The 18,474-nt window shown below is 48.5% G+C and overlaps 1 protein-coding gene across 1 annotated transcript; it reads left to right on the forward strand.

Moving 5' to 3' along the window:
• The first annotated feature begins 2,219 nt into the window (after positions 1-2,219).
• PNMA3 (PNMA family member 3) lies at positions 2,220-6,440 on the forward strand. Its single transcript, XM_045068169.1, has 2 exons — positions 2,220-2,538; positions 2,812-6,440. Exon 2 carries the CDS (start codon positions 2,920-2,922, stop codon positions 4,309-4,311), a length of 1,392 nt encoding a protein of 463 aa, XP_044924104.1. The 5' UTR covers positions 2,220-2,538; positions 2,812-2,919; the 3' UTR covers positions 4,312-6,440.
• Positions 6,441-18,474: the final 12,034 nt, after the last annotated feature.

Consider the following 18,474-nt stretch of genomic DNA (forward strand, 5'->3'; position numbering starts at 1 on the left):
TGGTGACATGGAACCCACATATGCTCCCACGGGAGCACCCTCTCTGGGGAAGGACCCCAGACAAATCATGGCAGACACCAAGAAAGAGGACAACGTGGGGTGCAAGCCATGGCAGGGCCAGCGCCAAGGTTTGGTGGACAGACATTCTCACGGTGGATGTTAAGAGCAGCAGTTCACCTGTATTAGGAGGGGCAGTCTTGGCCTTGGGCGGGGAGAAAGGGAGGGAGCCCACCCACAAGGCCGACTGGGAAAGCGGGTCTGTGACAGAGCGCCTGTGTTTCCTCATTTACCCAGCACTGACCACCCAGGAGATAAGAAAGCTGGGGGAGTAAGACCACATGGGCCAGCCAGGCTCCGACGATGAGACCAGCTGCAACATGGCCATGGGTGATTGTAGGGGAAAAAAATGAGAGTGCCTTCGGCCTTGATGCTAGGGAGGTTTCTCCTAGAAACAGGCCAGCGAGGCTTCTGCACAGTGGGAAGGAAATGAGCAAAGGGGATTCACAGAAGCGGAGCTGGGAATGTCTGACACACTCGACCTCACTGCCGACCAGGGAAACACGAGGCACACAAAAATGAGGTAGCGCTTCGCCCTGTGGAGGTGGGCAAGCGGTCAAGGCTGGACAAGACCAAAGGCTGCTCAGGCTGTGGAGCGCACAGGACCGCCCATGCTGCTGGTGGGAGCGAACACAGCTTCCGCCACCCGTGGGGAACACCAGATTAGCAACACCTGGCTGCGGCGGCGATGGGCACCCAAGGGCCCAAGTCCCAGCAAAACCACTTCCTGGTGTACGTGCCAGAGCCTGTCGTGCCAACAGCGGCTCAGACAGGCATGCACAAGGTGCCGGTGGCAGCAGTGTCTCTGACAGCCGAAGACTGGGAGCGGTGTGAACGAATGCCCGTCCACGGGGTCACAGACAAGTAAACCAGGGCTCTGATTCGGCCAGGAGCATGAGTGAGCTGGGTGCTCGGAGGAAACCTTGACCAGTAGAGCTTGAGTGTGCAAAGCAAGTCACGGGAGAGGACGTCTGGCCAGATGCCAGGCAAGGATAGAGAAGGGGGGTGGACAGGCGACAACACCTGTGCCTGAGGGTGTGACCCTGAGGGAAACTGTCTGCCATTGGACCAGCAGAGAGGCTGTGCCCATGGCCCCAGACTCCCATGACAGGACAGGTGCAGGCTGCCGAGACCCAGGGGGACTGGAGCTCCATTTTGAGCGGTGGCAGCACTGCCCTGCTATGGTGGCTAGCCTAGCTAGCAAAGGAAAGGGGAAGGATCTGTGGAAGAAGGCTGACTCGGAGGTCTCTGGGGAGGCACCGCACCCATGCGGCCCTCAGGGGCCAAGAGAGCAAATGTCTTGGAGCCCATTAGGCTGGCAAGGGCACCGGGACCAGGGGACACACCCAGGGCTCCACTCCCAGCCCACCAGCTCTCCTGCACAAACACACACACACACCCTCAGGTAGAGACCCCAGTTCTGTCGTTCCACTGAGGCCCAGAGAAGGGGCAAGGACTTGCCCAAGGACACATGGCAAGATCACAGGCCCTAGGGGTCGACCTCTGAGTACTTGGAGTGAGCAAAACAGGAGAAGAGTCCGTGGCACCCTCCTCGGGACAGGCCACTGGCACTGGGGTAGCGACGCGCCTTGGCCAGTGGGTGTGGGTGGGCGGGTCGTGCGTGCCCCCACAGCGGCCTCGCCCTCACCCCGCAGCAAGCCTGGGGGCCTGCAGACCCTCCCTCCGTTGGGGTGGAGTGTGTGAGTGCTCGAGTGTGCGCACGAGGCGTCTCCTCCACGTAATTAATGGCACCCGGACGAGGTGCTGCCCGCCGAGCTGGGACAGGACCAGTCTTGGTCGGGGTGGAGGAGGGGGGCAGCAGGCGAAGAGGCCCCCAGGACGCCCTCCCCGCCCCCATCCCCGTTCCCCACCCACGCCAGAGCGCAGCGCCCCGCGGGCGCATCTCGGGCCTGCCCAGCCCCTCTCCGGCGGCTCCCCGCGGACTTGGGGGGCCCCCGCGGGTGTGGAACCCTCGCCACGCTGACGCGCCGAGGGCACGCTCCGGGAGCGGCGGGCGGTGGACCGGGCTGGGTCAGGGATGGGGGCACCGAGTCGCGGATCCCCCGGGTCCCCCCACCTGTGCCAGCGGCCCCTCAGGGGGGCGGGGGGGGGGGGGGGGGGGGGGGGGAGGAGCAGCTGACGTCACGCGCGGTCCCGGGGTGCCCGCGGCGGTGGCCGCAGCCCGGCCGCGTGACCCGCGCGCGCCAATGGCCCGGCGGTCTCCCGGGCGACGCGGAGGGTCCGCGCTCCGCCGCCCCCGCGCCCCCGCCCCGAGTCCGCAGTGCAGAGAGTGGCGGCGAGCAGGCGCGGGCGCGCTGGCCCACGTGCCGCGCGGAGCGAGGGACCGCGAGAGGAAGCGGGAGAGAGAGCCGCGCGGGAGAGCCGGGGAGAGAGGCGCGCACCGCCCGGCCGCGGCGCCGCGCAGCCCCTGCGCCCCTCCTGCTGGGGCCTCCGCCGGGAAAGACCCCGACCCAGAGGAAGGTACCAGGCCTCGGGGAGGGTGCGCTTGCCCCCCGCCCCCGCCCCGGGAGACCCCGCCGCCCTCCGCCCGCTCCAGCGGGACTGCGGCAGCCCGCGGGGGCGGGGTGGGGGGGGAGGGGGAGGAGGGGGCTGTGGCCCCCCCGCGGGTCGGTGGAAGGCGGGGCAGGGATCGAGCCTGGGCGGCAGAGGCGCCGCCCCGGGGGAGGAGGGTCACCTGGCGGTGGGAGGAGGGTGTGGGCATTAACCTCGCTCTCGTCCGGTTCCTGTTCACAGGCTGTGGAGACCTGGGCTGTCTCCTGTCGCCCTGGGACTTGACTCTGATATATGCGCATCACGAAGTGATCATTCCCCCCTCAACTAGACTCCGCAGAGACTGGGGACATGCCATTGACTCTGTTGCAGGATTGGTGTAGGGGGGAACACCTGAACACCCAGCGGTCCATGCTCATCCTGGGGATTCCTGAGGACTGTGGTGAGGATGAATTCGAGGAGACTCTTCGGGAGGCTCTCAGGCACCTGGGCAGGTATAGGGTCATTGGTAGGATGTTCAGGAGGGAAGAGAATGCCCAAGCGTTTCTCTTGGAGCTTGCCCAAGATATTGACTATTCTTTGATCCCCAGGGAAATACCTGGAAAGGGAGGGCCTTGGGAAGTGGTTGTAAAACCTCGGAACTCAGATGGGGAATTTCTCAATAGACTGAACCGCTTCTTAGAGGAAGAGAGGCGGACAGTGTCTGACATGAACAGGGTGCTTGGATCGGACATCAACTGTCCTGCTCCAAGACTGGCCATATCTCCTGACTTCTGGACTTGGGCCCAGACCCTGGGGGCCGCAGTGCAGCCACTGCTAGAACAAGTGTTGTACAGAGAACTAAGAGTGTTTTCTGGGAACACTGTGTCCATCCCAGGGGCATTGGCCTTTGAAGCCTGGCTTGAGCACACCACTGACATGCTACAGATGTGGCAGGTCCCCGAGGGTGAAAAGAGGCGGCGGCTGATGGAGTGCTTGCGGGGCCCTGCTCTGCAGGTGATCAGCGGGCTGCGGGCCAGCAATGCTGCTATAACTGTGGAGGAGTGCCTGGCCGCCCTGCAGCAGGTGTTTGGACCTGTGGAGAGCCGCAGAATTGCCCATGTAAAATTTTGTAAGGCCTATCAGGAGGTAGGAGAGAAAGTCTCCAGCTTTGTGTTGCGTTTGGAACCCCTGCTCCAAAGAGCCGTACAAAAAAATGCAGTGTTACGGAGGAATGTGAATCAGGCTCGCCTGAAACAAGTCTTAAGTGGGGCTACCCTTACTGACAAACTTCGAGACAGGCTTAAGCTGATGAAACAGCGAAGGAAGCCACCTGGTTTCCTGGCACTGGTGAAGCTCCTACGTGAGGAAGAGGAGTGGGAGGCCACTTTTGGTCCAGACAGGGAGAGGATACCAGGGCTAGATGCAGGCATAAGGTCATCTGCCAGAGCCAACGCTTTCAGAGCAGTGTCCTTCCCTGCCCCTGGCAACACTCTTCAGGCCAGGCCTTCCCAAGGCTTCAGACGCAGGAGGGGCAGAGGACAGCACCGAAGGGGACGTGTGCTAAGGGCCAGGTCTCGAGGTTCAGGAAAACGGAAACACCACACGTTCTGCTATAGCTGTGGAGAAGATGGCCACATTAAGGCGCAGTGCAGCAATGCTCCAAACCTGCTCTTGGTAAGGCAGAGGAGACAGGCTGCAGCAGAGTCGGGAAATGGGAACTGGGCTTGGGAAAAGAGCCATCCCAAGCCCAAGGCCAAGTAGGCTCCGGAGAACAGGGCAGCTCCTCTTACTACAGGCCAAGGAAATGGAAGAGTTATTGCAAGAATGGAAAGGGGCAGTCCACACAAACAGCAGGGTACTCGAGTGGGGTGGAGGGGCAAAGAAGCCAGACCCAGGCTGAGCCCCCTCATCCTCTGTCAGCTGAAAGGGACTGCACTCACCAAGCCACACGGGGCTCAGTGATGGCCAAGAGCAGTGCCCTGAAGAGGTGCCAGAGACACAAGTGGCAGGCTGCCACATTCAGCACATGGGGTTCACCAGATGCAGGCAAAGACTTCGACATCACAGAGGCTGAAGAAGGTGCAGCTGGGGACTCGGTCATTGGTCCCACTGTCTGGCCACCCCTATATGCCCACCCCATGGGCTCCAAGCTGAAGATGCCTACTGGCCCCCAGGCCACATTGGGCCTGGAGGAATCTTCCCCAGGGCCAGTCCTACCAACAAGAGTCAGCTCTTGCGCAGCCAAGAGGAAATGCCCTGGCGCAGATGCCACACAGTCCAGCCCGTCTTTAGGGTTGTCTGCACTGCTCTAGGGGAGCAAGAAGGCAAGAAGGCAACACCCTCGAGCACCTGCACGAGGGAGAGCAGGAGACCCAAACGCCCTGGTAGCCCAGCACCAGCCTACGGGCAGTTTCCTTCCCCTACAGCCTGGAAGGGCTCTGAGGGCAAGGGGAGCAAAGACCGTGAAGCGAAGACCCCTGGGCCACACACAGTCTCGGCTTAGCCTGAGAGGTGGGCGGCCGCATACCTGGCCGACCAGTACCCTACAGCTGGCTCTAGTGTGGCTGGATGTGCAGGGAAACTTTTGTTCCAAAGTAGGAAGAGGAAGAGAAAGAGGAGGAGGAGAAAAAGTATGGGAAGGAAGAGGAAAAGGTGAAGGAGAAAGAGAAGGAAAAGGGAGAGGAGGGAGGAGGAGGACTTCGTGGTGCGACGTGTTTCTGCTTTTGTTTGTCCGGTGTCACTGGAGACCAGGAGAACATGGGCAAGGAGACCTGGGACTGGCCTGGTGAATCACAATTCAGCAGCTGCCAATGCCAAGGCTCTGATCCCTGCCAACCTGGGGAGCTGGCTTGGGACACCCCTGAGTGGTCAGCCCCAGTCTAGGTGAGGGGCACCCGGAGCCATCTGCCATCCATACTGGACTGGGAGATGTTAGGGGCCGCCTCAAGGGTGCCAGCCTCTTGGGTCTCCCAAGAGGGAGACCCTCATGTGCACCCCCCCGGGGCACATCGCTCCATGTTCTGGGAAACCCGCTTGTGTCTCTGTGGGGCCCTTATGACCCACGTGTCACGTTACTCCCCCACCCCACTAGGTCCCGTTCCTGTGCAGAGCCTTGAGGTGTGCAAGAGCCCGCGGTGGGTGTCCTGGCCCACCGGGGCAGCCACCCCCCAGCCCGGGGGCCTGCCGTGAGCCTCAGTGGCGACCGGGGCTCCGCTCGCTCTCTCTCCCAGTGTTGTGAGCTCCACCGCTGCTTTCTCGGTGTAGATTTAAGCCGGCCGCTGCTTGTTCTCGTGGAGATGTGTGTGTGTGCTTCTCTGAGCGGCTGTCCCCAGCCCCATCTCCGAGATCCCCAGCCCAGTTCCAGGAGACGGCCGGAAGGATGCCCGAGGGCACGGCTGCTGCTCGCCCCGTGACCTCGGGAAGGAGGAACCAACCAAGGACCGAGGTGGCCAGCGGGAGTCTCCACGGGAACCGTGCTCTGATGTGCCACCCCGTTGTTTCTTGTGACTCCGTGTCCCCGGCTTGGCTGAGTGTCCCCTGCTGCGTTTTCCGCCATCCCGGGACTGTCCTGTGCAGACCATGGGGCGGGACCAGGCCCCAGCCTGTCGGCCAGAGGGGAGGGTGCGTGCCCTGGGGTGAGGGGACGTGCGTGGCCAGCGTCCGTCGTCCTGGCCAGAGGTTGATTGTGGGGCCCCCAGGAAGGGAGACTGAGGCGGGAGGGCCACGGTGTTGGGGGAAGCAGAGGCACCTCGTTTGGGACCCCAAGAGGAGGGGGAGGCCATGACCCATGGGCTCTAGTGGCCGTTAGATGTTCCTCTCTCTGTTGTCATTCCCTGTCTTCGATGGTTTCATTACATGTTTTCTTCAATAAAGTTTATTGAATATGTCAACTGAGTGTTGCATCTGCTGTGGGCAATTGAGGGAAGGACCTACTGGGGATGTGGGTGTAGTGGGGAAACAGTGGCCTGGTCAACATGGGAGTATATGTGGGGTAAGCTCCATGAGAACTTTGCAGTGTCTTTTTTTTTTTTTAAGATTTTATGTATTTATTTGACAGAGAGAGACACAGCAAGAGAGGGAACACAAGTTAGGGGGTGGGACAAGGAGAAGCAGGCTTCCTGCTGAGTGGGGGGTCCGATGCACAAATTGATCCCAGGAGCCTAAGATCATGACCTGAGCCAACGGCAGACCCTTAACGACTGAGCCACCCAAGTGTCCCAGCTTGGCAGTGTGTTCATTGCAAAAGGTGGTGAACATCTAGGGAACATTGGGTTATAGACCTGGCAAGGAAACAAAGCTAAGCAGAGCCAGATGGTTCCAGTGAACAGAATGTTGCTGGGAGTGTTCAGTGGCTGTCTGGATTCTCAGGGCACTTAGGGAACTTCCAGGAATAAGGGAGGGTAAGGGGCAGCAGGAAGTAGCCCAAGGCCCCAGCATCCCTCCCTGTCTTATGGGGCCTCTGGGCATCCAGACCTAGAGCATCAAAATCAAGCCAGCCTGTGTTATTGTAACTGTAAGTGTGTGTATGAGTAAGTATGTGGAAGTATGTATGACTTTGTGAGTGTGTGCTTATAAGTATGTCAGTGAATGTGTATGAATATGTGTGAGTATGTAAGACTGTGTTAGTGAATGTATGTAAATGGGTGTTGAGTGTAAGCATGTACGAGTATGTGTTACTTTGTGCATGAGTGTGTGTGACTATGTGAGTATGCAGGTATGTGGGTGTATATTTATATGTGTTAATGTGTTCAGGGAAAATGTGTGTCAATGTGTAAGTTTCTATATATGAGCATGAGAGTGAAATGAACAGATGTCAGTGAATGCACCTGTGTATAAATGTATACATGGGTTAATGTGTCTTGTATGTGACTGTGTGAGTATGTATGAATTTGTGAGCATGTACAAGTTTGTCTGTACATAACTGTGTGTGAGTCAATGTATGACTGTGGATGTCCAAGTATATATTTTTGAGTGTTAATGTGTATAATTAGATTTGTGTCAGCGAATGTATGTGAGTGTGTGTGAAAGTGTTCAAGAGTAAAAATGTCTGGTGTATGAGTATGTATGAGTTTGCGTGAGTTAGTGTGTATATGAGTATAAGTAAGTATGTGCTAATGGGTGAGTGTACCTGTGTTCGTGTATGAGTGAATGAATGAGAAAATGTGTGAGCGCTTGTGTGAGTGCATGTGTTAAATGGTGGTTTTCATTTCTTTGAGGAATCAAACAGAGACGGAAGAAGGCAGAGCAAGACACATGTCAGTGCTTCACAGAACAGGAGCAAGACTTATGTTGGTAGGTACCCAGCTGATGAACTCTACAGCTGCCTCTACTATGCAATCATCCATTTGCAGCCCCTGGCATGTTACTTTTATCAAGGTTTCTACAGTTGTGTGTGTTACTAATATTCTTGTGTGAATAAAGCCTATGTGAACATCTGTTTGTGAGTCTTTTTTCTGGACTTTTGTTTTCCTTTCTCTTGGATAAACACCTAGCATTGGAATGGCTGGGCCACAGAATAGGGTTATGTTTAACTTTATGAGAAACTCTTCACAGATTTCCAAAGCTGTTATGATAATTTGGACTCCCATCAGTACTGCCTGTTTCTTGGAGTTCTCAAAAATTTCATGTTGTCACCTTTGAACTTTTATCCATTCTGGTCAGTGACTCATTGTGGTATTTCACTGTGCTATCAATTTGCATTTTTGTGATGATTAATGATATGGAATACTTTTTTGTGTGATTATTAGCTATCCTTCTTAATGAACTGCCTATTCAAGTCCTTTATAAGATATACCTGTTGGGACTATTTTCTCCCTGTTATGTCTTGTCTATTCACTTTCTTAGTGGTGTCTGTTCATAAGTAGATAGATTAAACTGTGATGAGGGTTCACTGCATCCTTTCTTTTCTTCTATAGTGATTAGTTAATGGGTCCTGCCCAAGAGATCTTTCCCTAACCCACATTTGCAAAGGTATTACCTTGTTTTCCTCTAGAAGCCCTGTAGTTTTAGCCTTGCATTTAGGTCTTAGGATGTGCCTAAATTAATTTTTGTATTTGAGGGGAGGTGTAGGGTCAGGATGCATTTGAAAAAAATTCATTTTGACACTGATTTTATTTGGAGTGTTGGTAAAAAATTAGTTCTGTACTTGTGGTCTATGATGGTGTTCCATATTTCCCTCTTCTGTACTTTTCAGTTCCAGACTTTCCATTTGGTTCTTCATTATAGATATCACTTTCCTATAGAGACTTTTCCTCATTGTTTCCTTCATTATTTTTATGTTTCCCTTTCAATTCTGGAACATATTTATTTCCAATAGCTGTCTTAAAGTAGCTGTGTGTAGGGGAGCCTGGGTGGCTCAGTGGCCTCTGCCATCGGCTCAGGTCATGATCTCAGGGTCCTGGGATCGAGCCTCACATCGGGCTCTCTGCTCAGCAGGGAGCCTGCTTCCCCCCCTCTCTCTGCCTGCCTCTCTGCATATTTGGGATCTCTCTCTCTGTCAAATAAATAAATAAAATCTTAAAAAAAATAATGATGTGTTAAGTTGCTGTATGTTAATCCCATCATCCTAGCAATTTCTGGGCCTACTGGCACATTTCTCCCTTGTTTATGGGTCATGTTTCTTTCCTTCACATATCTAGAAGTTTTGCATAGAGGCCATTTTGGCTATTATGTTGTTAAGAGTCTAAGTTTTGTTTACCTTATTTATGTGTTCAGTTTTTTTCCACTATGCACTTTGTTCACTTACTAGCCTTTCAGGGTTTGTTGTTAAGCTTTGTTAATGTAGGTCTTATAGAGCTACGTGAGCCATTTTCCTAATGTATGACTACACTGGGTTCTGTGATGAACATCTGGGGACTTCAGTGTGGTGTCTCTACTGTGGCTGGCGGGAACACTGTGTAAGCTCTGGTAGCTCTCTATCTTATAGCTCCTGGTGGGTGTTCTGTGTCCAAACCTGTGGTGTCTCAATCTGAGCATGCAGAGTTAGTATGCAGTTATAAACTCAGCAATAACTTTGTGCCATACTCTGGAGTCTTTCTATGCCCAGTTCCCTTCTCTCTAGTACACTGCTTGCAAAATGGAGTAATATCCAAATCCACAACTCAGCAAGATTGCCACTGCTTCTTGGATTCCCTCTCACTATGCCATAGACTGTGAAGTACCGCCATGTCAATCGCGGCACTGATCTTTGGCCTCACCTTGGTTATTTGCCTTCTCTCGGGTCTCACAATCCTGGCAAACTCTCCACAGCCAAGAAGCTCATCCTGTAGAGGACAGAGTTAAATGGTTAGAAGATATTTGGTACCTGAAGAAAAGGTTAGTGTAGATGGGGCCCAGAGTGATGAATAGAGGGACAAGGAAAGGGAGCAGGTCCACAGGGAACGTGTATGGGGCTGTGCAGTTCCTATGGTGCCCATGCTATCTTTGGACGTCTGCTCCAGATATGCAGCAGACTGCAGGAATCTCCACAGAAGTATCACCACCCTAGCAGTTTGTAAAGAAGAGGAGTAACCTGCTCATGTCTGTGAACTACAAAAGTCAGTCGGAAAAAAAGTGTTTGTAATGAACTAGAGGGAGATTTGTGTCCTATCAGAAGTGCTTATACAGGTCCAGGTGATAAGTGAACCCAGAGGCTATTGAGTGTTACGTACTGAGGTTAGAGGAATACCAAAGCTGGGAGTCAAACAGATTCCTGTCAGACAGGATCTCTTTGCAGACCTAAGCCAAAATTCTCCATTGAAAAGTGGCATTTTGCCTAGCCATCTCCCACTCCCTAGAGGCAGCTGTCTTTGTCAGCTAGTACCTGCTCTTTTCTAAACCAAAACTACAGGAGGAATTCAATGTCCCAAGAGGGAGGGCCTAGGCTCTGTCTAGAGGCCATGTTCTACTGGCTCCACTCTCGTGTGAACTGACCCTGAAAAGGCTCATTTCTGCCAGGGAGTGTGTGAGGACCACAAACTCAGGCAGAATTGATTTGTCCCGACTTTGCCCCAGTATGTCATCCCAGTTAAGGCCAAACAACTTGCTTACAGTGAACTACCACTCTTAGTAGCAAGTGTTTACTGGATTGCTCACAACCTCTTTGCCTAAAGGTAACGTTTCCTTGACATTCCCCCCAGGGATTCTGATCACTGCCCTCCTCACACACACACTTGTGGTTTGGAGAAATCATAAGCTGGTTTGTCTGCAGCTCACTAGAGCTTTGGGGAAACCACCTATAGACCCACCAACAAGGACACAGAGGAGGGGCCTACAGCAGCCCCAACTGGTGACGGGTGACAGAGCAGTACATACAGGAAATACACATGGCCAGCTCCCACAAAACCCTGAGGTTTCCTTGGCAACCAAGGTCCCAACCCTCCCACAATATGTGGGCGAGCATCGCAAAGTCTTCAGAGCTAGTGTCAAAAAAGAAACCCAGGCAGTTCCTTTGGAAATTCAAGAGGAATAAACCTTTCCCAGGTGTATTAGACTCTTATGGATGCAATAAAAGTTACCATCAACTGGGTGGCAATTTATCAAAAAAGAAAAATTTATTGTCCCACAGTTCTGGAGGATAGAAGTTGGAAATTGAGGTGTAAGGAGAGTTTGATCCTTCTGGAAACTCTGAGGGAGAACCTGTCCCATTTCTTTATCCTAGCTTCCGGTACCCTTAGTATATGGCAGCACGAATCCAGTGTGCACATGGCATTCTCCACTGTGTATGTCTCTGTGTCCAAATTTCCACTTTTTATAAGGGCTTCAATTGTATTCCATTTTAACTAATTACATCTGCAATGAACCTATTTTAAAGAAAGTTCACATTCTCGCAGAGGCAATATAGCTCAGGGGGAGAGCACTTGATTGCAAAATAAGTTCACATTCTGAGGAACTAGGAATTAAAACTTACCAAACAAATTTTGGGGGTACAAAATAAGTTTATAGCACCAGGTAATCAAAAATACCACCTCAAATATTATGGTTCATACGACATTAAGCATGGCAACACAATCAATTAATTATAACAATATATCCAGTACTCTTTCTTTTTTAAAAAAATATTTTACTGGGTCACCTGGGTGGCTCAGTCGGTGAAGCATCTTCCTCTGGCTCAGATCATGATCCCAGAGTCCTGGATGGTGCCCTGCTTCCCAGGGTCCTGCTGCTCCCTCAACCTCTGCCTGCCACTCACCCTCCTTGTGCATCCTGTCACTCTCTCTGTCGAATAAATAAATAAAATCTTTAAAAATATTTTCTATTGATTTATTTCCTTATTTAGAGAGAAAGAACATGAAAACGGAGGGACAGAGGGAGAGGGAGAGAGAGAATCTCAAGCAGACTCTGCACGGAATGTGGAGCCCAACATGTGCCTGGATATTATGGCCCTGAGATCATGGCTGAGCTGAAATCAAGAGCTGGATGCTTAACCAACCGAACCACCCAGTGCCCCCATTTATTTTTCTTAAAAAGACACAAGGAAAGGCTGACCACAACGCCTAATAAAATTAGTGACTTTATTTTTGAGGTTTACATGATTGTTACTTATTGATTCCCAAAAGACCAACACTCGAGGGAAAAACACGCAGGGATGCCTGCCATACATTCTATTATAATGCCTTATTTGATAGCATAGCGTTTTAGTTACAGATCACGTACGTTTATAACATACCAGGTGATGAGTCTTGTCACCCAGTTCTGCAACTGGTTAGAAAATGGACAAAAGGGTGATACCTCTAGAGAATTTAAACCTCAGTATTGAAGACGTTAGTAATATATTATTCTTATTATTCTATTATATTATAATATTCAAAGAGGTATCCTATCATGTGTTAGTAATATATTATTATTACTGTATTATATTATATTATAATATTCAAAGAGGTATCCTATCACGTGTTTCTTAGTGTTTTAGAACATATTCTTCCAGGGGCGCCTGGGTGGTTCCGACAGTGAAGCCTCTGCTTTCGGCTGGGGTCATGACCCCAGCGTCCTGGGATCCGGCCCAGCATCGGGCTCCCTGCTCGGCAGGGAGTCTGCTTCTCCCTCTCCCTCTGCCCCTCCGCCCCACTCGTGCTCGCTCGCTCTCGAAGAAATAGATAAAATATATATATTTTAATTCTTCCATCTGCATATTAACGCAATCATTTAACTTGGCGGGGAAAAGGTCAGACTGTTCAGACAGAAATTAAGGGCGATGTGCTTCATCGGTGTGACAACAATGAGGGCTTTCTCTAGTAAAGTTCCAGGGCATATATTCCCCATATGTTGAATGAGCTAGATCTGCAACTTCAAAGTTTTAGCAGCAATATGGGGAAAACATGCATAAAGTAAGGGCATTTTAATCAAGAACTAATTATTGTCAAGCCTATTTAAATTAATGTTCAGTGTGCCCTGACTTTTCCAAGCAAATCACTTGGAGCAGAGTAGTAGTCACTCTCTTTCTTTCTTTCTTTCTTTCTGTATTATTATTTTTTTAATTTTTTATTTTTTATAAACATATATTTTTATCCCCAGGGGTACAGGTCTGTGAATCACCAGGTTTACACACTTCACAGCACTCACCAAAGCACATACCCTCCCCAATGTCCATAATCCCACCCCCTTCTCCCAACCCCCCTCCCCCCAGCAACCCTCAGTTTGTTTTGTGAGATTAAGAGTCACTTATGGTTTGTCTCCCTCCCAATCCCATCTTGTTTCATTGATTCTTCTCCTACCCACTTAAGCCCCCATGTTGCATCACCACTTCCACATATCAGGGAGATCATATGATAGTTGTCTTTCTCCGCTTGACTTATTTCGCTAAGCATGATACGCTCTAGTTCCATCCATGTTGTCGCAAATGGCAAGATTTCATTTCTTTTGATGGCTGCATAGTATTCCATTGTGTATATATACCACATCTTCTTGATCCATTCATCTGTTGATGGACATCTAGGTTCTTTCCATAGTTTGGCTATTGTGGACATTGCTGCTATAAACATTCGGGTGCACGTGCCCCTTTGGATCACTACGTTTGTATCTTTAGGGTAAATACCCAGTAGTGCAGTAGCTGGGTCATAGGGTAGTTCTATTTTCAACATTTTGAGAAACCTCCAGGCTGTTTTCCAGAGTGGTTGCACCAGATTGCATTCCCACCAACAGTGTAGGAGGGTTCCCCTTTCTCCGCATCCTCGCCAGCATCTGTCATTTCCTGACTTGTTGATTTTAGCCATTCTGACTGGTGTGAGGTATTATCTCATTGTGGTTTTGCTTTGTATTTCCCTGATGCCGAGTGATATGGAGCACTTTTTCATGTGTCTGTTGGCCATCTGGATGTCTTCTTTGCAGAAATGTCTGTTCATGTCCTCTGCCCATTTCTTGATTGGATTATTTGTTCTTTGGGTGTTGAGTTTGCTAAGTTCTTTATAGATTTTGGACACTAGTCCTTTATCTGATATGTCGTTTGCAAATATCTTCTCCCATTCTGTCAGTTGTCTTTTGATTTTTTTTTTAGATTTTATTTATTTCACAGAGAGAGAGAGAGAGATCACAAGTAGGCAGAGAGGCAGGCAGAGAGAGAGAGAGAGAGGAGGAAGGCAGTCTCCCCGCTGAGGAGAGAGCCCGATGCGGGGCTTGATCCCAGGACCCTGGGATCATGACTGGAGCCGAAGGCAGAGGCTTTAACCCACTGAGCCACCCAGGCGCCCCTGTCTTTTGATTTTGTTAACTGTTTCCTTTGCTGTGCAAAAGCTTTTGATCTTGATGAAATCCCAATAGTTCACTTTTGCCCTTGCTTCCCTTGCCTTTGGCGATGTTCCTAGGAAGATGTTGCTGCGGCTGAGGTCGAAGAGGTTGCTGCCTATGTTCTCCTCAAGGATTTTGATGGATTCCTTTCACACACATTGAGGTCCTTCATCAATTTTGAGTCTATTTTCTTGTGTGGTGTAAGGAAATGGTCCAATTTCATTTTTCTGCATGTGGCTGTCCAATTTTTTCCCAGCACCATTTATTGAAGAGGCTGTCTTTTTTCCATTGGACATTCTTTCCTGCTTTGTCGAAGATTAGTTGACCATAGAGTTGAGAGTCTACTTCTGGGCTCTCTATTCTGTTCCATTGATCTATGTGTCTGTTTTTTGTACCAGTACCATGCTGTCTTGATGATGACAGCTTTGTAATAGAGCTTGAAGTCCGGAATTGTGATGCCACACCAACTTTGGCTTTCTTTTTCAATATCCCTTTGGCTATTCGAGGTCTTTTCTGGCTCCATATAAATTTTAGAATTATTTGTTCCATTTCTTTGAAAAAGATGGATGGTACTTTGATAGGAATTGCATTAAATGTGTAGATTGCTTTAGGTAGCATAGACATTTTTTCACAATATTTATTCTTCCAATCCAGGAGCATGGAACATTTTTCCATTTCTTTGTGTCTTCCTCAATTTCTTTCATGAGTACTTTATAGTTTTCTGAGTATAGATTCTGTGCCTCTTTGGTTAGGTTTATTCCTAGGTATCTTATGGTTTTGGGTGCAATTGTAAATGGGATTGACTCCTTAATTTCTCTTTCTTCTGTCTTGTTGTTGGTGTAGAGAAATGCAACTGATTTCTGTGCATTGATTTCATATCCTGACACTTTACTGAATTCCTGTACAAGTTCTAGCAGTTTTGGAGTGGAGTCTTTTGGATTTTCCACATATAGTATCATGTCATCTGCGAAGAGTGATAATTTGACTTCGTCTTTGCCAATGTGGATGCCTTTAATTTCCTTTTGTTGTCTGATTGCTGAGGCTAGGACCTCTAGTACTATGTTGAATAGCAGTGGTGATAATGGACATCCCGGCCGTGTTCCTGACCTTAGCGGAAAAGCTTTCAGTTTTTCTCCATTGAGAATGATATTTGCGGTGGGTTTTTCATAGATGGCTTTGATGATATTGAGGTATGTGTCCTCTATCCCTACACTTTGAAGAGTTTTGATCAGGAAGGGATGCTGTACTTTGTCAAATGCTTTTTCAGCATCTATTGAGAGTATCATATGGTTCCTGTTCTTTCTTTTATTGATGTGTTGTATCACATTGATTGATTTGCGGATGTTGAACCAACCTTGCAGCCCTGGAATAAACCCCACTTGGTCGTGGTGAATAATCCTTTTAATGTACTGTTGAATCCTATTGGCTAGTATTTTGGTGAGAATTTTCGCATCTGTGTTCATCAAGGATATTGGTCTATAGCTCTCTTTTTTGATGGGGTCCTTGTCTGGTTTTGGGATCAAGGTGATGCTGGCCTCATAAAATGAGTTAGGAAGTTTTCCTTCCATTTCTATTTTTGGAACAGTTTCAGGAGAATAGGAATTAGTTCTTCTTTAAATGTTTGGTAGAATTCCCCCGGGAAGCCGTCTGGCCCTGGGCTTTTGTTTGTTTGGAGATTTTTAATGACTGTTTCAATCTCCTTACTGGTTATGGGTCCGTTCAGGCTTTCTATTTCTTCCTGGTTCAGTTTGTGGTAGTTTATATGTTTTCTAGGAATGCATCCATTTCTTCCAGATTGTCAAATTTGTTGGCGTAGAGTTGCTCATAGTATGTTCTTATAATAGTTTGTATTTCTTTGGTGTTAGTTGTGATCTCTCCTCTTTCATTCATGATTTTATTTGTTTGGGTCCTTTCTCTTTTCTTTTTGATAAGTCTGGCCAGGGGTTTATGAATTTTATTAATTCTCTCAAAGAACCAGCTCCTAGTTTCGTTGATTTGTTCTATTGTTTTTTTGGTTTCTATTTCATTAATCTCTGCTCTGATCTTTATGATTTCTCTTCTCCTGCAGGGCTTAGGGTTTCTTTCTTGTTCTTTCTCCAGCTCCTTTAGGTGTAGGGTTAGGTTGTGTATTTGAGACCTTTCTTGTTTCTTGAGAAAGGCTTGTACCGCTATATATTTTCCTCTCAGGACTGCCTTTGTTGTGTCCCACAGATTTTGAACTGTTGTATTTGCATTATCCTTTGTTTCCATGATTTTTTTCAATTCTTCTTTAATTTCCCGGTTGACCCATTAATTCTTTAGAAGGATGCTGTTTAGTCTCCATATATTTGGGTTCTTTCCAAACTTCCTTTTGTGCTTGAGTTCTAGCTTTAGAGCATTGTGGTCTGAAAATATGCAGGGAAAGATCCCAATCTTTTGATACCGGTTGAGTCCTGATTTAGGACCGAGGATGTGATCTATTCTTGAGAATGTTCCATGTGCACTAGAGAAGAATGTGTAATTATTCTGTTGCTTTGGGATGAAATGTTCTGAATATATCGGTGATGTCCATCTGGTCCAGTGTGTCGTTTAAGGCCTTTATTTCCTTGCTGATCTTTTGCTTGGATGATCTGTCCATTTCAGTGAGGGGAGTGTTAAAGTCCCCTACTATGATTGTATTATTGTTGATGTGTTTCTTTGATTTTGTTATTAATTGGTTTATATAGTTGGCTGCTCCCACGTTGGGGGCATAGATATTTAAAATTGTTAGATCTTCTTGTTGGACAGACCCTTTGAGTATGATATAGTGTCCTTCCTCATCTCTTATTATAGTCTTTGGCTTAAAATCTAATTGATCTGATATAAGGATTGCCACTCCTGCTTTCTTCTGATGTCCATTAGCATGGTAAATTCTTTTCCACCCCCTCACTTTAAATCTGGAGGTGTCTTCGGGCTTAAAATGAGTTTCTTGGAGGCAACATATAGATGGGTTTTGTTTTTTTTTTTATCCATTCTGATACCCCGTGTCTTTTGACAGGGGCATTTAGCCCATTAATATTCAGGGTAACTATTGAGAGATATGAATTTAGTGCCATTGTATTGCCTGTAAGGTGACTGTTACTGTATATGGTCTCTGTTCCTTTCTGATCTACCACTTGTAGGCTCTCTCTTTGCTTAGAGGACCCCTTTCAATATTTCCTGTAGAGCTGGTTTGGTGTTTGCAAATTCTTTCAGTTTTTGTGTTTGTCCTGGAAGCTTTGTAATCTCTCCTTCTATTTTCAATGATAGCCTAGCTGGATATAGTATTCTTGGCTGCATGTTTTTCTCATTTAGTGCTCTGAAAATATCATGCCAGCTCTTTCTGTCCTGCCAGGTCTCTGTGGATAAGTCAGCTGTCAATCCAATATTTTTACCATTGTATGTTACAGACTTCTTTTCCCGGGCTGCTTTCAGGATTTTCTCTTTGTCACTGAGACTTGTAAATTTTACTGTTAGGTGATGGGGCATGGGCCTATTCTTATTGATTTTGAGGGGCGTTCTCTGAACCTCCTGAATTTTGATGCTCGTTCCCTTTGCCATATTGGGGAAATTCTCCCCAATAATTCTCTCCAGTATACCTTCTGCTCCCTTCTCTCTTTCTTCTTCTTCTGGAATCCCAATTATTCTAATGTTGTTTTGTCTTATGGTGTCACTTATCTCTCGAATTCTCCCCTCATGGTCCAGTAGCTGTTTGTCCCTCTTTTGCTCAGCTTCTTTATTCTCTGTCATTTGGTCTTCTATATTACTAATTCTTTCTTCTGCCTCATTTATCCTAGCAGTGAGAGCCTCCATTTTTTATTGCACCTCATTAATAGCTTTTTTGATTTCAACTTGGTTAGATTTTAGTTCTTTTATTTCTCCAGAAAGGGCTTTTATATCTCCAGAGAGGGTTTCTCTAATATCTTCATGCCTTTTTCGAGCCCGGCTAGAACCTTGAGAATTGTCATTCTGAACTCTAGATCTGACATATTACCAATGTCTGTATTGATTAGGTCCCTAGCCTTCGGTACTGCCTCTTGTTCTTTTTTTTGTGGTGAATTTTTCCGTCTTGTCATTTTGTCCAGATAAGAGTATATGAAGGAGCAAGTAAAATACTAAAAGGGTGGCAACAACCCCAGGAAATTATGCTTTAACCAAATCAGAGGTGATCTCAAATCGTGAGGGGGGAGAAAGGGGATAAGAAGAGGTTCAAAAAGGAAGAAAGAA

The sequence above is a fragment of the Mustela putorius genome, unplaced genomic scaffold, assembly GCF_011764305.1.
Source record: "Mustela putorius furo isolate JIRA1106 unplaced genomic scaffold, ASM1176430v1.1 tig00003899_pilon_pilon_pilon, whole genome shotgun sequence".
Lineage (NCBI taxonomy): Eukaryota > Metazoa > Chordata > Mammalia > Carnivora > Mustelidae > Mustela > Mustela putorius.